This window comes from Triturus cristatus, chromosome 4_1 (assembly GCF_964204655.1).
Source record: "Triturus cristatus chromosome 4_1, aTriCri1.1, whole genome shotgun sequence".
NCBI lineage: Eukaryota > Metazoa > Chordata > Amphibia > Caudata > Salamandridae > Triturus > Triturus cristatus.
Window position 1 is genome coordinate 280,240,006 of NC_140585.1, and position 17,175 is coordinate 280,257,180.

Below are 17,175 nucleotides of genomic sequence, written 5' to 3' on the forward strand. Positions count from 1 at the left end.
TTAAAGGCCATTTATTAATTACGCACCCATATCTGCAGCTCTGGGCCACACTTGGAAAACTGAAGATTGAATACCTGAGCGGAAGGCCATAATTAAAATTAAAGGTATAAAATGCAATATCAAATAGTATCATCTCAAATGAAAATAACTTATTAAATTACAGCAAAACAAATTACAGGGAAAATAAAGGAAGTGCAGTCTGATGATTATAAATGATGTAAATATGAAGAGTCATTAGAATTATAATGTTGCATTACATTCCAGAGTTGCTCCAAGCATAGCAGCGCAGAAATATGTACTATCTTCCACTTGGACCAATTGATCGGTAACCACAAAAATATCGAACTGAAAAAAGTCAAAATAAAGGGTGTCTTTTTGGTGGGAGTATGTGCGACACTTTTGAATATAGCAGGACAAGGGAACATTGCGACTGCCACTGAAGCCTTGCAAACCGACCGGTATTCTGGTTCGGAGATGGAGGTAGTGAGGGACAGTGCAAGGCCTGCTATATATGTTTCAATACCCTTTCAACAGGGTTTCATTGAGCTGTGAGCACACTATGAATTAGAGCTGGGCTCGATTAGCCATTTAATAGGAACAATTGGGTAGTTTTACAGGTTATCCACAAGACGTATGATGGAAATGTGGGTACGAGTGATTCAACTTCATTGGTAAAAGACAGACATGTAAAACTCAACTCAAAAGAAAACAAGCATTGGCCGCGTGGCCGTGAAAGTGACACGGCCGCACGGCCCGCGAAAGTGATCGCGATCAAAGACAGATGGCGGCTGTGCGCGTGCACCCTCACGTGAACGCAAGCGCATGGCCACCAAAAGCCTGTGGCAGCACTTTGAAAACCCACACACTAAATTTCTCGCAGAGCAACGCATGCGCTGGCTCAGCGAGACCTAAAAAACAATGCAAATATACTGGCCACCGTGTGATCAAAGCGGCCAGGTTAGCCATGACCCGTAATATTCTGTGGGGACTGTCTTTCAAATGATCGGGGGTGTGCAGTCCACTCTCCAACCACTGGGTATGTCTTGTAGTGCCCAACTTAATCGTTGATGCCACAGCCAAACGGACGTCCCTGCGAGCTGCAGTAAAGTCTCATGGGACTTCTTTTGGCACATATGGTACTGCACCCTGCAACATGGCTAGGTAAAAACCAGTAGCATTTATAATACCAATACCTCCAACTGCAACAAATGTAAGGCTATTGCATTTGTAAAGCTTGTTAATTACTATCGCATCTGAGGTCCACTAAAAGCCCCGGAGGCCATACATTACCGGGGTACACCAGAAAGTATAAACTATTTAGAAATATGGAAAAGTTTAAAGAAATGGCAGTCCGTTAAAAAGGTTAAATCTCGGCCCCCTAATCTGCTAGATTAAAAACTGCACTCACTGTTTGTTTTCCATAGGTGGCACGCTGTGCAGAAATCTCTAGACGGGCACACTGGTGAAGTTGTCTGGCAGGTCATGTATTCCATCTTCACAGATATAACTGTTCTGTCGATCGGCACAGCAGGAATATGCTCTCTGCTGTTTTGTTGTGTTCTGCCCTCAAAAAGCCACGAGGTCATGCAACAGGTTTCAGTGGCATTTTAGACATGCAGCTCTAACATGCGGTCTCACCGGTTTATTGCATAAGTATGATGTCAGAACGTCCTCCCATAACAGTCTTGGGCAAGGCTTGATTATCTTGCAGGACACAAGGAAACCTGTGACACCATTGTGAAAAACAAAATAATAAAAAATAAAATAAAAAGATAAACATAAGAAGAAAGGCATGCTGCCGCGTTCGGCCCCACCAATAATAAAAGAAAGGTGCGGCTGCCAGCCCTTATTCCTGCAGAGGAGTGCCACGATGCCTACATTAAAAAAAGCATTGCGGGAGAGAGTATCCTGCATGCAACAGGAGGCAGGACAAAACTATTTAAGAAAATAGAGCTTGGAGTGTGTAATTAAAACCTAATGAGTAACAACACATGTAACGGTCTTTCCTCATGAGAGGTTACAATAGAATAGGCAGTACTAAGGAGGGGCAATTAAGCCTATTGACCAATGAAAGCCACCATTTACAAAGGACAGTGACAGGAGCCAATTAAAAAGATTTGTTGAAAGTGAGCGGAGCTTCATGCCTATATCCGGAATACAGCATGCATCAAAAGAGACAGCGCAAGCGCTACCTAGGCGAGACCTACAAATCATGGTAGGTCTCATGCCCATCCCCTTTTGTTATGTACACAGCTGCCACAAAGATTTGTGAGCCGGACTATATCTACTTCTACCAAAAGCGGCACAATAGACCTACTTTTCAGTATGCAATCGGAACATTCCTCAAAGGAATGGAAAATGTACCATTTGCACCTTGCCCAGAATCCATCGATCATTCCTTTGTATCCTTCCAATTTTCTCACATTTTCCCTTTTTGTCCAGCATTTGTACATGTTATTATATTTTGTCACATTATCAATCTTAACACCTCGTCCTTCACCCTACACCTCCACTCTCTTACCATTTGTCCATATTCATTCCACCCACCAAGTTCGTCTTTCCAGTACCATAGCCACTCTGTGGTGAATATGAAATGTGGAGGTTTGGCAGCAGAGGACACAGTAGACAGTCGACGGACCTTCGAAGATCTGATGGTCATTTGTTTGAAGTCCAGACCAGGAATCCCTGCACTGAACCAAAAAAAAAATAAAAGTTGTATTTATTTGGACATTGCTTAGTTTTGTCACTAAAAAGTAAATGAAGGCTCAATAGACTGCTTCTCAGTTGCAAGGCTACCTGTTTGGTTTAGACAAGTTTGCAGCAGTCAAAATGCATCACCCTTTTCTTATTTGTATATATGATTTCAGTTCTTGGTCTCCAACTAGCCCATCAAGCACAGGTGCATACACATTGAACATGTTCCACACTAGGTGTATCTTGCCTCTACAATAACTGATCAAGGCAGGAAAAAATACCAAGCATTGGCAAAGAAAATAGGCCTTGTGTTAAATTGTTTCGACTTTGCTAAAGCCTGTCTGTTTTGCCACATTCTTTGTAAAACATTGTTAGGGGAGTCTTTAGGCCCTTGTCGATGACAATTTTTTTTTTTTTTTTAAATACACATTGGATAAAAGCAAAAATATTTTTGGGGTCTTAAAAAGCACACATTGCTATAGTAGTTCCTGGCACTGAAGGGAATTCCTTAATTAGTTTATGTGCTCCTTATGAAAAGTGAAGAATGAGAGAGTCATTGTGAAATTAGCAAGTAAAGTGAGCCGACCTACTGTGTCATGTAGTATGGATGAAAACGACAACAGACAAATGGCTGAAGAGGGGTAGAGGACACCTCCGACAAGTAAGCATAAATGCACCATTTTAGTAAAATCAAAAGATCTTGGCTAATGGCAGTTAAAAGCAAGCATTGATAAAGACAACAGGTCTGGCTATGCAATAGCCAATTAATTGTTCTATACTGCAAGCATACATCGCAATAATAGAAATAAAAAAACAAAAAACAAAACTTGCGGCCATCTACACAGGAACATCATCTGGGCGTAGCCAAGAAGAGGACCAAGATGGCCGCTGGGATATGAAGGCCCAGACACCTGCCGCATTGCTTTAGCCTACCGCTGCATATATCAGCTCCACCACTGAGGCGGCTGGAGTATGATGGTGTCCTGATCACGGTGAGCCTGTCGCCGCTGCGGGCGATCGTCTGTCAACCAGGAGGGCCTGGCTCTGGTCCTGCTGACGGTCGCGGCCTGACATGGCCCTCAGATGCCCCGCGGTGACATGGGCGAGAATGATGGCATGGCCGCTTTCTCGGCTAGCAGCCAGGCCAGATTTAGATCGACCCTCTCGAAACTCACCTGGCTGCCACCTATGGTGCCCATCAGTCCAGGGAGAGGCGGGGATGCGGAGGTGCGGTGCTGGGCCTGCAGTGTGTTGAATGCGAGGAGTGGTGAGTGTCCCTGCCCTGATATTCATTACATATTGGTGCGCTACCCTACGCCTTTCTCTGGGTACTGCCTGCGGGCGTACAGAATTGCCCGAGTTTGGGAGACATTTTTTGATCAGGCGCCTGAAACTGATGCCAAATTCTGCTCCGGGCCTCATCGGTGTGTACTCTGCAATGGGGGCCCCCATGCTCCGATGATTAGTGCTCGTAGGCCAATGCCCTAGATGATTGAAATTTTCTGTCTGGAATTGTCAAGTGTTCTTCAAGCGAAGCCACTGCCCGCTTAGCAGCCTGGGGCGCTCGCTCTTGCTGAGCCTATTTTGCATCGTTGGATGCGGCCACCTGTAATTGCTAGCATTGCTGAGCATAAATTAACCTACTGTTTGCCGCCCTATCCCCAGAGTCCTGCTGCTGTGGGGTCCCAGTGAGTGTGCCCGATTCAAGACCTCTTGGGTGGAGTGATCGGTAGGCACCTCGCTGCCGCCCTGATCCTCCTGTTTTTGGCCTACCTAATGTCAAATGGGGGTACCGATCCTAAACAGCGGTAGCTCAATTTTGCCTCGACTAAAAATTCACAGCTCAATAGTGTGGAGGATTCAGCAGAGGGGAACCTGAACACGACCACGACTGACATCCATACACTTGAGATAATGCTGCAATTGTGGCTGAATTGAGGGCTGGTTTCAAGTCCATAGACTCCGGCTTTGATGCTCTGTCTACCCGACTGGATGGCACTTATGGACAAACATGAGGGGAGACTGGATGCAATGAACAGCGGATATCCGATATTGAGAACGCCAGCACCAGGGTGAACAAGCACCTTGAGAAGACGGAACGGTTTGAATGCCAAGACAAAAGATGTGGAGGCGCGCTCTTTTCAAAACAACATTCGCATAGCTGGAGTGGCTGAGTCCACCAGCACTGGGCGCATGTACACATTTGTCAAGAGCTTCCTGTCTGAACTGTTTGGTAGAGAGGCTTTTTCCAGCTTCATTCACGGTGGAGAGAGCTCACAGAACCCCTGGTCCAAGACCTGTACTGGGAGCGCCTCAACATCTCAACATTGCCCGACACCTCCATTACTGAGACCGGGACACTTCTCTTCGCCTTCCCTCAGAGAAGGGGGTCAGTGCAAAATCAAAGCATGGCTGTGTCTATCTTTCGCAATTTTACACCATGGGTGCAAGAGACGTGCCATGAATTTGCTGTCAAGCGCACACTTCAGAAGTCCAGCTTGCGTTATGCAATGTTATACACCGTGCCCGCTAGCACATCCAGATGGATGGTAGAAAACACATCTTCGATTCACTAGTGGATACGGCCGCTTTCTGTAAGCAGCATGGGATTGGGACCATGGCACCCGGAGACCAACCCTCCAGCTCTCTACCCGGCCGGGCGTCAGTGGACTCACTGACTGCTCCCGCATCGTAAAGACGGGCCCTCTGGTTGCACTGGAACACGCTGAACTCTAGCCTTCTACATCTCCCATCTTTATAACACAATATCGAGGCACCATATGCTCTTTGAGTTGATTGAATAGCTGGATTGGCTGATGCACTCTGTGTTATACTCAGTCATTCGGCATTTCTCCTTCGGAGCATTGCCACTCCCTCAGGAGTACTCCGTTTGATTGGTTCTGTCACTACTGGGGAGGCGTGTTCTGTCGTTCTGATATTTCCTTCTTCTTATGGGGGTTGTGCTTATATACTTACCAAGATGTGCTTTAATTCCTGCACATGTGCGCAGACATTCGCTCATAGTAACATATATGGGGCCACCAGACAGGAAAGAGGGGGCCACTGACCCTTGACTGTATGACATGGAATGCCAGGGGACTCAATAATCCTTGCAAAGGGAGGCAGGTTCTTTCTTATTTGTCCAGACACAGGAAACCCATTATGCCCCTAGTCCATACAACTCTTACCCATCACCCTGGGGGAATAATTTTTTTTTGCTAGCCATAGCTTCTACTCCAGAGGAGTTGACATTTTAATACATAGAAGTGTCCCATTTATCACACGCGAGGTGACAGCAGATCCGAATGGTCGATATCTGCTGGTCTCCGCCACCTTGTCGGTTGGGTACGTGTTGCAAATCAATGTGTATGCTCTGAATGTGGATGCTCCAGATTTCTTTCAAGAGCTTTCAACCCACATTACCCGCTTGCACACTGCTTATGTTCTTATGAGCAGAGACTTTAACTTAACTCTTCATCTTTCTCTCGACTACGGATTCTGGTCTCGTGGCCTAGCCCCACGTACAACAGGTGTTCTCAGATATTTTACAATCTTTTCACCTTCTAGATGCATGAGAGCCCAGAATCCTCAAAAGCAGGGACTACACCTTTTACTCTGCCCCACACAGTGTTTGGTCGCACACTGACCATTGGTATCTCTCCCTAGAACTAATGCTTATGCTCTCACAAATCACCCAACACCCAAGCACATTATCAGATCACTCACCCGTCTTAATGACACTACATATCCCATGCCCTACGCCTCCTCTGCTGTCCTTGCGCTTCCCAGTGATTGAATTGCACAATGAGGTTTTCTGTGCAGAAGTTTGCGATGCTATTGTTTAATATTTTGCAATAAACGTTGGAACAGTATCAAAACACCTTGTTGTGGGAGGCATTTAAGGCATACAATAGAGGCATCTGTATTGCTAAGCATGCAGGTGTCCTTCACTCCATAGGGGGGGGGGGGGGTAACTACGAGATCTTGATTTGCAGACCATGTTTTAGGAAGCAGGGTTTCTGTTGACGGTAGCTCCGCCTCTTTTTGCCAGACTATTGATGCAATTTGACTTGATGTTCCCTGGGTCCCTGCCAATCAGGTTCTCAGGGCCTGTGTTCTTTCCCAAAACTGTACCATGTATCCCCATTTGGAACCTCTCTGGCCAAATGTCAATCCCTTGTAAAAGGTACTGTGGCCCGGTCATGCCTCTAAGGGCTGTAGCACTTATTGTGCCACCCTTAGAGGCCCTGTGTGTACATATTTATTTATAGTCTCTCTCTTGCTCTCTCGTTATGGTGCAGAGCAAAGTGGAGAGTCAACATGGCGCACATCCCTATGTGCCATGCCTACAACCCACTGCCCTGGCAGAGGTCAGCCACCCCTCTAGCTGGGTGCACTATACCAGTGGTGAGGGTACAGCTGCATGAGGCCTCTACCCCTACAGTGTCTAGACCAATTCTTAGACATTGTAAGTGCCGTAATGCCATTAAAAGTATATGGTGCTGGGAGTTTGTCATTTCGAACTTCACAGCACCATAATGGATTTACTGAAAGCTGGGAAGTTTGGTATCACATTTCTCAGCATATTAAACCTACACTGATGCCAGTGTGGGATGTAATGAAAAATGCACTCAGAGGGCATCTTAGAGATCCCCCCTGAAAAACGACCAGCCTCTGGTGGGTTGCCAGACTGGTACACACCAGCCTGCCACCCTGAGACATGTTTCTGGACCCCTGGTGTGGGAGCCATCGCTCCCTGAGCCCAGAAACAAAGCCTTTCCTGGGTAGAGGTGGTCACACCTCCTCCAGGGCAGGAAGAGCCATCTGTGGCAGGGGAGCTTCAAAGGCCGTGCCACATTTGTAACGCGACCGTCAGCCTCTCCTGCTAACAGGAGCAGGCCCCCTCCTGTCTCCCCTCCTTGTCGAAGGGAAGAAAGGCAGGAAAAAATAGCACAGCCCAGAAGGTGTGCCCACCTCCGCCAACCCTACCCCTCAGGTGGGTTAGGCAAGGTGAAGCCTACTCTTCAGTGCTCGCCATCTTGAAGATGGCAGGAATTCTCCAATCAGAATTAGGGAATTTGCCCACTCCCCCACGTGGAGTGAGCACTGCAAGGGTGTAGTCACCCTCAGATTAGTAGCCCATTGGCTACTGACCTCGAGACACCTAAAACACCCCGTAACTACAGTATTTAGGGGGCAGACAGATTCCTGCAACCTAAGAAGGAGGATGAAAAAAGACACCCAGCAGAGGATACTGCAGAGAAGAACTGACTTGGCCCCAGCCCTACAGGCTCGTCTGCAGCTTCCAGAGATCCTACGCCAAAAATCACCTTGTCCTGCAGTCAGCGACCTCCAGAAACCCTGGGAGGACTGACTGCCGTCAACAAAGACCGGATCTCCAGTGAACAGCAGCTCTGTTCAAAAGAAACAGCACAGAAAGACTCTGAGCCTCCTGTTGACAAAGAAAGCCTGAGTCAGAGTGGCCCACTGGTCCCAGCGAGGTCCCCCAGCGCTCCAGAGTAAGAGTCCACCATGGGTTGACCCCTCCAGGACTCCCCGGCGTCGCCTGCAGCCTCTGCACGGAGACTCCCACAACCGCGAGTGGCCCGCAAGGTGAAATCCGAACTCAAAAGACACGCCTGCATCCTGGAGAAGATAACCAGAGGTGCACCTACGTCCCTGAGCCCTCCAACTTACCTGCCCAGCTGTTGGTTTCTCCTGGAAGCCTTCCTGGAGTGAGCCTGTAGCTAAAAACCGAAACCGGCAAATCACATTGAAAACAACAAGGCACCCGACGCCAAAACAGCACCCTGCACCCAGCCGCCCCGGTGCCGCTGTGGGTGCACTTTGTGTGCTAACTCGGATCCCCCTTCGCCCTGTGCCTAACCACAGGAGCTCCCACAACCTTGTGGCCTGATCATGAGCACCCACCAACCGGAGGCCCTCTATCCCCCTTTGGATAACATTGGGCCTCAGCACTCTGCACCCAGCCGCTCTAGTGCCGCTGAGGGTGTTTCAATAGTGCATCCTTAACCCTGGGGGGAACCCTGGTTAACCCCAGAATACCAACTCCCACACATTGTAAACCAATAACGCTATTTCCTCCCATAGGATTGCACGGACTGCTTTTCTTGAAAACTGCTTTAAGTGTGGAGTTGGTTTGTATGGAAAATTGAACAACTGCATATGTACTAAAAGTGAATTACTTACCTTTTGTCTAGGAGATGTCCCATTTTGATATCTAAGCATTTACTTCACTTACTTGCACCCGGCTTGGCTCTAGAAATAAAATAACTAAATAATATTCTTTATACAAACAAATTGGTCTGAGCTCAGTCTTTGAGCATGTGACATCATTTGCTGCCTGAGTGTGTACAACAAATGCTTAACACTGCCCTCTGATAAAGCCTTACTGCTCACCCACACACTAAGGTGCTATCTACTTTTACCGCTGCCTACCTTTGGAGTACCACTATAACTCACTTTATTTACAGAGCCAGCTTCCTACATTGGTGGATCAGCGGAGGGATACACAACTCTGCATTTGTTGGACTGACTTGGTCAACAGCTGATAACAGGACAGAACTCAAACGGTCTTTCGAATTCTGATATTTGAATTGACAAAATGTTTCCAAATTACAAAAAGTCGTTAGGCCCTTGGTTAAGTCCCTTTAGAATTTTTGAAAAATAAAAACTCACTATACATATTTACATAATCTTTATTCGATTTTATAATTAAAATCATAAAAGACGGTCATTTAAAAACAACATACAAAAGTTCAGTGCCATAATCATTCATGTTTTAGAACTCCCATCAGAAAACCTACAAGAAAGAAGCAGATAGAAGGGGAGTTCAACAACTGTAAGAAAAGTAAGGCTGGTCTAACTTGATTAAAATTCAGCGGCAATAAAATTGGGCATATGAACTTATGTCGCAGGTCACTGTATTTTGGACAAAGCATAACCACATGTAATGTATTATTAATCTATGTGTTATCGCAATTGCAAGGAGGCAGATCTGAATACTTAAAACAGCTATGATTAAAAGGGACCAATCGTGGAAATAAAATTAATCTAACATAGGTCAGCAGTCGACGTTGGTGGCGAGACATGTTCCAGGTCAAATATGGATCAATAATGCTCATTTCCACCAATATTGAGAGTCGCATACTGTGTTTTGTTAAAGCGACATCCTCGCGCTCTGACAAACACTTGTCCCTAAAAGCGGTTTCAACCCATTTTCCATCAGCAGGAGTTATGTTTGAGGTGTTAGCAAACATATACGGCCGCCCTATGGCCCGCAGGCCACATATGCCAGCCAAGGAATCTGTAAGGACTTTCTTTCAAAATCAGTTAACTGAAACTCAATTCCTCCTTTGTCCAATTTGAGTTCCAAAGTTTTAATGGATTGAGGCAAAGTTGATCAGTTAAAAAATCCATACCTAATTCTTCATGGACGATTTCATAATGTGTGCTTTGACAAACTCCCAGAAGACTCCTTAAAAACGTATCTTCAGCAACTTGGAGTAGTGCGACCTGGCCGTATCCCCAGATTCCACTACCATAGCACACTAAGGAGATACATTTGGCCTTGTAAATCTACAAAACAGATTGGATATGAGTGCGCCCCAATTGACTGGAGAATTCTTTAATGCAAAATATCGCGCTGCGAAAAGAGAAAACATTCTGATATATAAGCGAGTGCCAGTTAAACTTAGAATCCAATTGTACCTCCATGTACTTGAACTTTTCCACCATTCTAATATGTTGGCCATCTATCACATATTTCATGGTTTTCGTATTCGATGGACCAAATTTCATAACATGTGACTTACATTTTTTTTTTAGATAAGTCAAGGCTGTTCATAAAACTAATAAAAAGAGTAAGAAGCATATTCTGACTTTTAGCAGTATGGGTCATTAAAACTGTTGTCCGCATATAACAAGGCAGGGATAGGACGGCCTCCTACTCTGGGAACTTCAACACCCGCAACTGTCAAGGCCTGCTCTATGTTGTTAATATAAAAAAATAAATAAAAAAGGAGCTAATACACAATTCTGCCTCACCCCTCGCTGAAGCTCAAAGTGCTCAGTGCATTCCCCATTGGGACCGAACCTTACGCTGGTGGAGAGACCATTGTACAAACCACGCAAGAAATTAATTAAGACTACATCAACATCCATCTGTTCCATCATGGACCAAAGCTTAGAGCGGTTAACTCTATCAAACGCCGAGCTAAGGTCCATGAAGGCCAGATGGATGGTCCCCTTCTTGGCATTGGTGCATTTACAAGTTACAAGTTGAAAGATAGAGAATCAAGGTCTGCTCTACTGGTCCCAGACTTGGGCGGAACAAGTACTGAAGGTCAGACAAGAAGCCTCACTTCTCTGCCCACTCCGTGAGGCGATTTAATAAAATCCTACCAATAAGTTTCACCTCCGAGTCTATAAGGGAAATGGGTCTAAAACAGGCGGGTCAGATCTGTTGCCCTTTTTTTTGTTTTTTAAACGGGGACTATTACGAACTGAGACCAGGTTGAGGAAAAAAAAGCAGATACAGCAGAATTTAAATGCAGTGTCAATATCAGGGCCCACAAGTCTATACAAGCCTTGTACCCCATCAGGCCCTGGTGCTTATTTAAAGGCAACTGGGAAATAGCAGCTCTAACCTCAAACAGATTAAAAGTTAAGATATGCTCTGTCCAGGGACCTTCTGTGGGTTCCGACTCCACTTCAAGGCTATAAATAGCCTTGAAATGATCCACCCAGGCCTGAGACGAAATGGTACAGGCCTGGTTGGAAAAGTGGTCTTCATGAAAAAGAGACGAGTTGATAACACCACAGAAAGCAGTGCTATTACGTTGCTGACTAGCCATTTGTAGCTTATCCCAAGTCTCTTCTTTGATTTGAGCTTTGCGTTCCTTACAGTCCTTTTTAAACACCGTCCTGGCCTTCTTAACTTTTTCTTAACTATGGGGTTTAGCATGCAGGAGATTCTAGATGTCTTTATGGGTTCTGAAGAATTGCCGATCAAACCATCTTTCCACACAGGTGGCTGATAAGGTGGCAGTTTTAAGGAGTGCAGACTTAATAAACCTACAGATATTAGTAAATTATGCCAAAATTCTCTGTGGCGACTCTACTTCTGACAAACAGGTGTGGAAATCAGCATGATATGAGGTAATAAGATTTTGGGCAAAAGCCGATGGAATAAATCTGGCCCACCTTACCCTTCGGCCCTGATCAGCCAATGTAATGGGCTCTGTATAAAAGGGGTGTTAAACTCATCGCTTTATTATCCCAATAAAATGATGCGGTTAACGGATAGTGATCGCTCAGATTGTGTTTAAAAACCTAAAAATCTAAGAGTGTAGCTATGAGGCAGCCTGAAACAAAACTATAATCAATCACACTACAATGCTCCCCCTTAAAAGTGGGTGTGCTCACCTCCAGGTGATCCTGATTACTCACCAATAGATTCACCAAATTAAACTCAGAAATAAGCCTGTTTGCTACATCCCCTTGGTGTGTATGTTTGAGGTATGCCCGATTTTCAAATGACCCCTCAAAATCTGAATCATTATTATTAAAACAGGAGCAACACGGATACAGGTTAAAATCTCCTACCAACATAATTAAAGTAAAAGGGGGTTCCAACAGGAAAATATCGTCCATAATTTTTTAAGACTGGCAATAGCATCTGTCTCGTTTTTTACTGAAAATGCATTATAGAAATTAATAAGGAGCAGTCTACATTTACTAGGGAATATTAAAAGGGTGCCCAAGATTGTTTGGTATTTGGAATATATAACCTTAAATTTACAATTATATTTGAGTTTGATTAAAGTTATGAGACCACCACTAGCCTGCCCACTAGAAGAGTGGGTAGCTAAAACTGGAAGGAGGAAGAACCATCAAGATACAAGCAACCCTTAGTGTCCCACATTTCCCGTAAACAAATAAAACAAAAATTCTTCAGCATGCCCAATCAATTGTCATCTGAGAGTTTGCTGTGGACCCCTGCAATGTTCCAACAAAGGACCTTGATAAAGTCTTGGGTCATAATCACAGGATCCTTATTAGAAATAACATAGGTCTGAGTATTTGAGATAGGAATAAGGTCCAGTCAATTTGGATCATCAAGCTCGCTCAGCAGAAGAAAACGGTTACTTAAAGGTAGGGCAGCGGTGTCAGATAAGACCTGCGAGTTTAGTGGGCTGTGACGCGACTTTCCCTGTGGCAAATTCCAGTGCCTCGTGACCCCTCTATCATGATTTTTGGGCGGGTAGAAAAAGCCAAATGGGAGAGCAGATTTACGATCCACTGATGCGCCGTTAGTCCTCGAGCTTGGAAAATTGAACCCGCCTGCACAGGATTATTAAAGTTCACTATTATACAATCTCCCATAGCCTTTTTCTGTTTTTATTTGTTAAACAAAACAATTGGTTCGGTTTTTAGCCATACAGCCCACCCTGCGGACCATTATAATTTCTTCTGCCAGCATCTGTGTGAGGGGATAAGAAGCACTTGTCCTAGTAGCCAACCAATGAACTGTTTTATTTTTGAGTTAGTCAAAGTTTTCCTCTGTGCCCTTCCTCAAAGGGGGCACATCCACCAACAAAACTACCTAATGTGTGGCAGCGGGAGGCAGCTGGATAGTGACGTTAGAAGGGCAATACGCTAACAATGCTTTTGAGATGTAGTAGGGACGGCCAGGTCTGGTTTACTAGAGCTTCCCTGATGGATTGGTTGGGCCATACCAAGCACCTGCCACCCGGAATTAGCCTCCATTATCCTAGGAGTACTGATTTGGTTATGAATACAGGTACGCAAGGGCGATTGTGATGGAGCGGTCGATGAGGTCTGAGCCTGGGGGGTTGTTCCAGCCCTTGAATGGTCAGTAACATCACAAGAGATAGTGCTCGAACCTGTATTTAAAAGGTTTTTCTGAAAATTTGAGAGCCAACTACTTATACTTGAGTGTAGAATATCCACTGACCACTTTAGTGATCCCACTGTTTTCTCAAGAACAGAAATCTGGGTATCAAATGCATTTAGGGCTGTAGTAATCAGAGTTTCCAGATTTTTAAAGGAACACCAAAGTTCTGTCTACTGGGATGTCCCTTCTGCTAGCTACAAAATTATCCATTGCTGGAGTGGGTGGGTCTTTTCCATGCTCAGGTATATAATTCTTGGTCGACTTAGTAGTTACGGGCAACCCTGAGACGTAGATTTTGCATCCTGCCCCTAGTATGGGCGGATTTGCATGACTTTTCAATATGGGGTCCCTAGATGTGGGCATGAATCCTGTCCATTGGAAGAGCTAGCTAAGATATCGGAGTCTATAGAGGAGGGGGGAGGGGGGGAGGGGGGGGGGCGGGAGGTGGGCGGGTTATGAGGCTCCTAGTGTCAACCGTTCCTCCGATCGGAGTGTCTGTCTCATGAGTCTCTTGAGATATGACTTGGTGGTTCCCAGCCAGCTCTATTTCAGCGTTGGTGATCTCCTCTGATAAAACTCCCATGGCCTGGTTCAGAAAGGAAAGAATCGATGTTCTAGCTCTTGGTCTTTTATCACCCCAATTAGTTGTTTTTGCCTTTCTCTTCCCCATGCTCAGAATAAATAAGACACCAAACTGTGGGTGAACAAACCAATCGGACGTTAAATAGTGCTGGGAAACCGCTATCTGCGTAACCACTCTCCACCTGCAGAAATGGCAAAGTCTTAAATGTCCGGCGCCAGAAGAAAGAGGGGTGGCTGTAGGAAGCTAGCTCTGTATATACTATACGAAAGTGAGGCATAGTGTGCACAGAGTCCAGTGGAACCCCAAAGGTAGGCAGAGGTAAAGTTAGATAGCACCTCACTCTGTATTTGTGGTAGTGTGGTTGAGCAGTAAGGCTTTATCAAGAGGACAGTGTTAATCATTTGTTGTACACACTCAGGCAGCAAATGATGTCACACACTCAAAGACTGAACTTCAGACCAATTGTTTTTATATAAAAATATTCTTTTAGTTATTTTATTTCTGAGAACCAAGCAAGCCTGGCACAGGTAAGTGATCAATACTAAAGTAAATATACAGTTGTAACACAGTTTGGATTGCAATTGTAAATCTACTTTGATTTGATTACGGTAGTGTTACTGATAATGTAATGCTTTTCAGAATACAGTACATACACATTGTATAGGATTTTTAGTAAAATTACAGGTAAGTTACTTTTGAGATTATTTTTTTACACAGTGTAGCATACCTGGATACTACACTGGGACATTTCCTGTAAACAGGTGAGTGAAATCGTTTTTGTTAGTTAGTACAATTTTAAAGAATTTCTTTAGGTTTTCCAACTCCACACTTAAAAACATTTCACAGAAAAACAATCAATGTTATCCTATGAAGGAAAATAGTGTTATCGGTTTAAAGGTAAGCCCTTTGTTGTGGGAGTTGGTGTGCTAGGGTTAGACTCAGGGGTCCCACACGGTCAAGGATGCACTCTTGTTACACCCTCAGTGACACTCGGGCAGCCGGGTGCAGAGTGCTCAAGCCCAATGTTATCCACTGGGGGATAGGGGGCCTCCGGTTGGTGGCTACTGACGAGCAGACCACTGGATTGTGGGAGCAAAGCTCCTGGACTTAAGCTCTGGGCAAATGGGGGTTTGGGCCAGCACAAAAGTTGCACCCTTAGTGGCACTAGGGCAGCCGGTTGCAGAGTGCTGTTTTGACGTCGGAAGCCCTGTAGCTTTCAAAGGGTTAGTCTCGGGTTTGTAAAAGCACTGGAGGCTCGGGGACGAAGGTCTTCTGGGTGCGACCACCACTTGGAGAGGTACATTGGGATGTTGGGGGTTGGTAAGGCACCGAGGGTTGGGCCACCCAAGGCTGTGGGGTGTCGGGTGCAGGGGTGCCTTTTAGGGTCAGATCTTCTTACCAGCTCCTGGTCGCGGTTGGGGGGACCTTCTGGTTTGAGGCTGCAGGCGTCGGCTGGAGGCAGGTCAGGGGTCACCGGATCTTGGGTCAGGATCACCGGGGAGACCTCCTCTTGGTGTTGGGCCACTCGAACTCGGGGCCGTGGGCATCGGGTGCAGAGTGGTGCAAACTCGACGATCCTTGTGGAGCTGGAGTCTGGTGTTTGAACAAATCCGGTGTTCACAGGAGGCAGAGTCTTTGGGATTGAAGGCAGGCAGGTCCTCTGGGTTTCTCGAGGTTACTGGTTGCAGGACACACCGGGATTTCGCTGGAGCAGGTTTGAGGTGGGGACAGGCCGGTAGGACTGGGCCCAAGTCAGCGGGCATCCTCCTCTTGTTAGCCTTGGCACGGCTGTTCGGTCCTTCTTTTCTTCTTGCAGGTCTGGTCTGCCTTCTTGGTTCAGGGCTGCGCCCTAAATACAGTATTGACCTTAGGGTGACTACACCCTTAGTGTGCTCCCCCCTTGGGGGGAGTGAGCACAATCCCTAATCCTGATTGGGGAGTGCCTGCCATCTGCAAGATGGCAGGCACTGAAGAGTGGGTTTCACCTTGCCGCCCCCATCTGAGGGATGGGGTTGGCAGGGGTTGGCACACCTTCTGGGCTGGCTAATTGTTCCTGCCTGTCTTCCCACCGAAAAGGAGGGGAGGCAGGAAGGGGGCCTCCTCCTGATAGCAGGAGAGGCTGGGGGTAACATTACAAAGGCTGCCAGGCATTTGAAGCTCCCCTGCCAGAGGGCTCTTCCTGGCCTGGGGGAGGTGTGAACACCTCCGCCCAGGAAAGGCTTTGTTTCTGGGCTCATGGAGCAAAGGCTCCCACCCTAGGGGTCCAGAAACATGTCTTGTGGTGGCAGGCTGGTGTGTACCAGTCAGGAAACCCACCAGAGGCTGGTCGTTTTTCAGGGGGGATCTCTAAGATGCCCCTGAGTGCATTTTTCATTAAATCCCACACTGGCATCAGTGAGGGTTTAAAGTGCTGAGAAGTTTGATACAAAACTTCCCAGTTTTCAGGGTACCATTATGGTGCTGTGGAGTTCGTAATGACAAACTCCCAGCACCATATACTCTTAATGGCAGCACTGCACTTACAATGTCTAAGAATGGACTTGGACACTGTAGGAGCCCAGGGCTAATGCATCTGTACCCTCTGTTATAGGACACCCAGCTAGAGGGGTGACTGATCTATGCGAGGGCAGTGGGTTGTAGGCATGGCACTCAGGGATGGGTGCCATGTCGACTCTTCACTTTGTTCTGCACCAAAACACGCAGCCTGCAAAGGCAGTGTGCGAGTGTAAAGGTACAGGACCTCTAAGGGTGGCACAATAAGTGCTGCAGCCCTTAGAGGCCTTCCCTGGTCACAGTGCCCTGGGTACCTGTGGTACCATTTACCAGAGGCTAAACTGTGGCCAGAGGGTGCCAACTGGGTTTGTGTTTTAATGCAGTTTTAGGGAAAGAACACAGGCCCTGGTTACCTTATTAGCAGGCGCCCAGGGCACACTCAGTCAAAGCACATCAGCAATTAAGC

At 46.2% G+C, this 17,175-nt stretch overlaps 1 protein-coding gene across 1 annotated transcript in view; it reads right to left on the minus strand.

Moving 5' to 3' along the window:
- LOC146854269 (protein mono-ADP-ribosyltransferase PARP12-like) overlaps nucleotides 1-17,175 on the minus strand; it is a 490,642-nt gene that overhangs the window by 331,750 nt on the left and 141,717 nt on the right. Inside the window, exon 6 of the mRNA XM_085652052.1 lies at nucleotides 2,522-2,690. Within this exon, the coding sequence (XP_085508178.1) occupies nucleotides 2,522-2,690 (169 nt within the window). The remainder of the gene's footprint in view (nucleotides 1-2,521; nucleotides 2,691-17,175) is intronic.